The sequence below is a fragment of the Psammomys obesus genome, unplaced genomic scaffold, assembly GCF_907164565.1.
Source record: "Psammomys obesus unplaced genomic scaffold, mPsaObe1.curated_primary_1811, whole genome shotgun sequence".
In the NCBI taxonomy this organism is placed as follows: domain Eukaryota; kingdom Metazoa; phylum Chordata; class Mammalia; order Rodentia; family Muridae; genus Psammomys; species Psammomys obesus.
The window spans coordinates 3,712,850-3,719,125 of NW_026585643.1; the positions used below are offsets into that span (position 1 = coordinate 3,712,850).

Genomic DNA, 6,276 nt, shown 5'->3' on the forward strand with positions numbered 1-6,276 from the left:
ACACCTATTACTTGTAATATAACAACCACAACTCATGTACTTTACACATCTGGTGGTAAGCAAGATCTTGAAGTGCCTTGTAAAACGAACTGTTCAGTAAAAGCCTAATTAATTAAACTTTTTAGGTTCTGAATAAAACTATGTAAACTACAAATTAACTGCCTCTCTTAGAGGCTATTTCCAGAAATTACTAAACTCTGTAGCTAAATCACCAGTTCTCAACCTGTGAGTCAAGACCATTCACAAGAGTTGACTAAGACCATGGGAAAGCACAGATATTTAGGTTACGATTCGTTAACAGCAGCAATTTCTCCTTAGGTAGCAACGAAAATAACTTCACGGTTGGGGTCACCGCAACATGAGGAACTGCATTAAAAGGGTTGCAAAATTAAGAAGATTGAACTATTAGTTGCTCAAGAAGGTTGAGAACCAATGAACTAAACAACAGATTTTAGTTCAATGATCAAAATGATAATTATTTTGATTTTATATTATAAAAGTAATTTTATAATGGCAACAAAACCATTCAAAACATAGTATCTTTAAAGCCTGTTTATTAACAAAGTAATTATGATTTCTGAAATAAAAGTTGTAAAATATGCACATATTAATGCAGGTTAGGCCATCCAAAATACAGAGCAAAGAGTCATCAGTCATGGTCTAGGGTTACACAAATGAGAAATAAATACAAAGCCATGCTACTGATAAGTAAAGACAGCTAAGGGAAACTATATTTCAAACTTGTTTATAGAAAAGCATATTAAATATCGCCTTAAATAGTATCCTTCTTTTCTTTTAAATGGGCATAGACTTGTCTGTAATCACGTACAAATATAATAAACTAACAGCTTTCTTAGCCTCTTAATACAAATACAATTCCTTGCTTTACACAACCCAAGAAAATAACATAGAGTGAAGTCATTAGAAAAATATGGACCTTTCTAAATCTCTATTGTATTTTAAATTTAAAAATACAGCTTAGATCATATGAAACATGAATTCAGATTTACATCTTATCTGTACTTTTACATGTTATTAGTTTGACTGAAATGCAAAAATATGATTTCTTAATATCAGATTAGTTAAAAATACTTATCTACAGCTAGAAGTACTAGTTTGTAGATCAAGATGTAAGCTACGCATATTTTTGAGTTACTGCCTATTCAATGCCCCAAATGCACAGGCTCTAACACTAAGCCCTTAACACAGATTTGCTTTAGCGGTAATTGGAGATCTCATGACTCATCTTAAGCACTCCTGTAAACAGTCAAAATTTGCTTTCTGTAAGAATTAAAATTCAAGTAAACACCATATATTTAAGCTAACCTGTTATAACACACTGAATCATAACCACTATGTAAAAAGTTTTAAAAAAATCATTCTTATGAAGACAAAACTCAACTTTGTAAACATGTTCATTTCATTAGCTGGTACACTGCAGCTGCTTTGGTTGGCACAGTGACGGTGGTCAGGTGCCGCAGGTACTCAACAGTCAAGTACCTCTGTACCTGGATAAACCAAGTCTTCTGTCTAATGTTTTTTAATGGCAAGGGCAAGACCTGAAATTCAACTCTATTTTCTTCACAAATGTTCAAGTGTTTGAAATTTTGGCAAAGCTTTGTTTTGACCTGGTCCCCAGCTGACAGCAGACTCAATGCTAGTTGAAATACTAAAGAGGAGCCTTGCCCTGATTCCCATCCCACTTCCTGGCCCTTCACAAATGGTCACTGATAGATAGTATGAACCTCTGGGATTGATTCCCCAGCACTAAATAAAACAAAAACAGAACAACAAAAGCCTGCTAAATATTTTAGAATGTGGCAAAATGTTGGGCATAAAGGCTACCAAAGCAAAAAACTAAAAATAGTTTACTAATGTTAATAAACAAAAATGATGAAAACTCAGAAAGATAGTACTTCTATATAAGGATATGTTAAAAGGGCATATTATGCCAGGTGCATCAGAATCTCTTGAACTAAATATAGAAACACGGAAGGACCAGAAGAGAACGCTTTTGAAAGTAGCATGCAAACTACAAAATTGAGGTGGTATTTCTGGTTGGTAATTGAACTTTTTTTCTCTCTTGGTTTTTTGACACAGGGTCTCATGCAGCACAGGCTCCTTTTGAACTTACTATGAAGCTGAGAATGAACTTGACCTTTTTGCCTCAGGCTCACAAGTGCTGAGATTGCGAGCTTTATCACATATCTAGCAGTAATTGGTATCTCTTAATTCATTCTGTTAGAATCAAAGTTTTAATAATAAAGAGTTGAAACAAAGAGGAATTCAAACTACATATAATTTTAAACCATGGTTCCAATGCTAACTAACTCCTCTGGTCCAAAGGAAAAGTTACTTAAGATTCAGCATTAGTGAAGTCAATGGGAATTCAATAAATTTCCCAAATTGCAAAGTTGGAACATCAGCTGTCTTGATTTATGCAGGATTAGGAAATCACAATATTATCTTTAGTATAATGTCTGATATACAGAGGATTCTAGAGATGCTTGGTGGGTACATGAAAAACAAGGTTATTTTGCAAACTTCAACTCCTGAAATTGGGGAGTGATGGGAGTCCTGTAGTCCAGCTCATACAGGATGCCCTGTCCTCCACAATCCCATTGTGCAGACAGTGGCACTCTACAGTCCCACCCCAGAAACCAGCACATGAGTGAGACCTCTCTTTGCTGGTCCACTAAAAGCAATCATTTTGGGTTTTTCTTTGACAAACAGTATAAACCAAGATAGCATTCCCACAATGTCTTTTTACAGACGGGACTAATCTAAATACAGCCATTCCTATTTAGGTCACTAGATTCTAAAGGACATACTATCTTTTAAAAGGGTTGTCTGTCAAAAGATGTGTGGGAGTTGGTTTTCTCCTTCCAGCATGTGGCTAGTCTCAGTCCCTTTATCTACTGAACATTTTTCAAGCCCACGACTGGGAATTTCCGTTTTTGCTCTATTTACTTCACCCTCACCTGGAATGGCATTTTCAGTCACTGTTTATGCTGTTACAGAATTACTATACAGTACCACATTAATTTTTAGAAAGCCTATTCAATAGTATGTTGTAGTCTGTATGCTTTGGGGATGAAAATCTGTTTAACTGTTTGTAATATTCCTTCTATCATTCTCTCTTCTTTAGCCGTTTCCACCTATTCATGCTGTACTTGATCTTCGTACAGCATGTGAACCTCTGTGCTTCCTTGCTCATATAAAATTCCCCTGAAGTTTCAACAATTAGCAATTAAAAAGCAGAGAATACCAAAATATTTCTTTGACTACCATGTTGCATTTGAGCCTTGGGCACATACTACAACACATGGTTGCATTAATGCTTCTTTTATTTTGCGTTTTGGATACCTATGTATGCATTTGTCCCTTTGTAACCCAGACTAGATTCAAACTCACAGCAATCTTGCTTCAGCCTCCTGAGTGCTGGGATTACAGGTGTATGCCACTTGGCTTTTAGAAGTATTAATTGGAAGTATCAATGCTTCTATCTACAATCTTCATTGAATTATATTAATATCTTCAATGTTCTAAATGATTATATTTAGGTATCTGAATCCTTCTGAGTGTTATTTTGTAGCCAATAATAAAAAAATCTTTATTAAAATGTTTACAAGTATAAAACAGTAATTATAAATTAGTAAACATCTAATAAAAAAACAGTATTTTCCTTCTCTTACACAGCATAAGAATCAGTGATCTGTATTATCATTTTTAGCCACCATTTTCCCTAGATGACTCCACCACAGACAACTTTTTGTTTATGTTTTTAGGGTGGGAATTTATGTGGATACTAAGAAAGACTCTAATGTTGTGACTCAGCTGTTAAGAATACATACGGCATGTTAACATGTGATGATAGCATCTCAAAACAGGTGTTATTTCCAAAGGAAAATTAAGTCACTTTTGAGCTGTGAGGCAATGTTGCACAAATGGACACTAAAAATTAAGGCATCTTTCTGCTCTGTAGTGCTTCTGTGGATCCATCAAACTGTTCAAACACTTCCTTTTAAAAAATATATCTTCTGTTATACTTCAATTATTTCATTCCATCCGGTAATTTTCTTGCCAATAAAACTGAAAATAGTCCAAAATGTGTTTTTATATACCTACAAAAACAGAAATAATTAAATTATTAGTTGAAAGCCAACTTCTCCAGGCTGGCCCTTAGATATTTAATAAATGATCCCATGGACTAGCAAGTTAGAAATCAAATCCTTGAGTTCTACTATAATATACTTTTGTTAGTAGTGAAGGAGGTAACAAACGAGCTTTCAACTTGCATGTGGGGCCCTGCATGCCTGCTTGGACACCATCAGGGAGGCAGTCCCTCACATCCATCTACTGCTGGACAGACTTGATCCTCTGACTTAGCAGAAGCAGTGCAGCTGCAGGAAGGAGCACTGGTCGGGAACTTTAACTCCAAGTGGGTGGGGCTGATGAGACTGTGCTTGCCGTGCAGACCCGGCAGCTGGCGTCTTTTCACGGTGCAGCCTGGTCTACAGAGGTGAGGCGTGGAACCCTGGCTGTGGAGCCTCCAACCCTGCACAGACAGGCCCCAGGTCCTCTACCAAGACCTGACCTCAGGATTAGCCTGGAGTGGCAGATGCTCTACTTTCCTCTGGGAAAACTAAAAGTAACCAGAAGGGAAGGGGACAACTCAATGTGTGCTGCGTTGGGCCAAAGCATTTGAGACAATGCTTTGTTGCCGTTCTTGTAAAACTAACATTAATGAGCCTGTGTCAGCCTTTACTCAACCTTCACTTGACCAAGCCTCTTAAATCCTGAGCAAAGTCACCCTTTTTTCATTGCACTAACTAGTAAGATACTGTTCCATGCTTACATGTAAATCAAACATTTTCAATTGGTTTCTTCATTAATCTACCAACAGATGGTTAGTAATGTTGTGTTAGAAGTAGCAAGGAATAAGATTCTGGCAGAAGTCACATTCCAGTCATAGAACAAAAATGCTTGACTTGGGTGATATAAAAAATTGAAAAAAAAATGACAAATTGTTTTGAAATGAAATATGCAAATAAACTACATTTGCTAAAGGAATTTACCTTTATATTGTCTTACCTTGCACTCATCAAATGGTTAGTTATGAACAAGTAGTACTCAATTTTCTATTGCCACTGTAACATGGTTATTTGTCCCTGTAAACATATAATTAATTATAAGACAAAAGAAAGTGTTAATTTACTGGCTAAACTGTGAAGCTAATTATATTAGAGATAACATCTGTGAGTATTACCAAGGTAGAATGTGAGCATGATTACAGCGAGTTAGAGTTTGTTAGCTTTTCTCATGCTGGCAGTGTGAACATGCTCCACAGTTCGGATGTTAAGCAGCTGTAATTAAGAAGCGCATGAGAGACATCTCTACTTTACTTTCCCTAAGAGCTGACTCATTTTAATGACCCTAAGACACTAACAGATTCCCTTCATTAAATAAATGAAGGGAATGATGTTTCTGACACAAGGTCTCACTCTACAGCCCAGGCTGGCCCCAAATTCATGGAAATCCTTCAGCCTCAGCTCCTGAGTACTGGGATACAAGGGTGTATCATCAAAACTGGAAGGAAAAGAAGTTCTAAATGCTTCTCCAAGAGCAAGTCCCTGAGTTGACAGGGTACTTCCTGGAATTACTAAAATTGATCTGAATATCTCAAACGTTTTCCTATAGTGCAAGAGATTCCTGGCAGCCATACAGCCATTGGAAGAGAAAGGACATGGGCTGGTGATGGGAGGTATGTGCCCAGATGATGTTGCCCACCCAGTTCTGACCAGAAATCCCACTTTTCTCAGCAGCTGTTCTACCTACACCTGAGCTCATGGATGTCAAGGAAGGCTCAAGACTCGGCCATACTACTCCTTAAAGACTACAAAGCTCCATGTATCCCCAAGGGTGGTTTCACAAGGAATCTGCACTGGGCACAGAACTGTGATCCTCTTGCCTCAGCCCCCAAGAGCTAGAATTACAGGCATATGGCACTTGTAGTTTGAGTACAATGCTTTTCAAAAATTGTTTTCAACTAAGTGCATACTTGAACAGTTAAAAAAAAAAAAACATTCTTAAAACATTATTCAGAGGCAGGCGTGGTGGAGCACACCTATTATCCCAGCACACAGGGAGGCAGAGGCAGGGCGATCTCTGAGTCAAAGCCAGCCTGGTCTAGAAAGTGAGTTCTGGACAGCTAAGCCTACACAGAGAAACCCTGTCTCAAAAAAAAAAAAAAAAAAAAAAAAAAAAAAAAAAAAA

At 37.2% G+C, this 6,276-nt stretch overlaps 1 protein-coding gene across 4 annotated transcripts in view; it reads right to left on the reverse strand.

Moving 5' to 3' along the window:
- Nucleotides 1-537: 537 nt before the first annotated feature.
- The window catches only part of Zdhhc20 (zinc finger DHHC-type palmitoyltransferase 20), a 57,213-nt gene continuing 51,474 nt past the window's right edge, over nucleotides 538-6,276 (reverse strand). For 3 of the 4 annotated variants that reach the window (XM_055617069.1, XM_055617051.1, XM_055617093.1), the window contains 2 exons: nucleotides 5,095-5,171; nucleotides 538-4,124 (listed from right to left, as the gene is read on the reverse strand). In XM_055617069.1, coding sequence (XP_055473044.1) covers nucleotides 5,134-5,171 — 38 coding nt within the window. In that variant the 3' untranslated portion in view covers nucleotides 538-4,124; nucleotides 5,095-5,133. The remainder of the gene's footprint in view (nucleotides 4,125-5,094; nucleotides 5,172-6,276) is intronic. The other variant, XM_055617060.1, reaches the window with a different exon arrangement.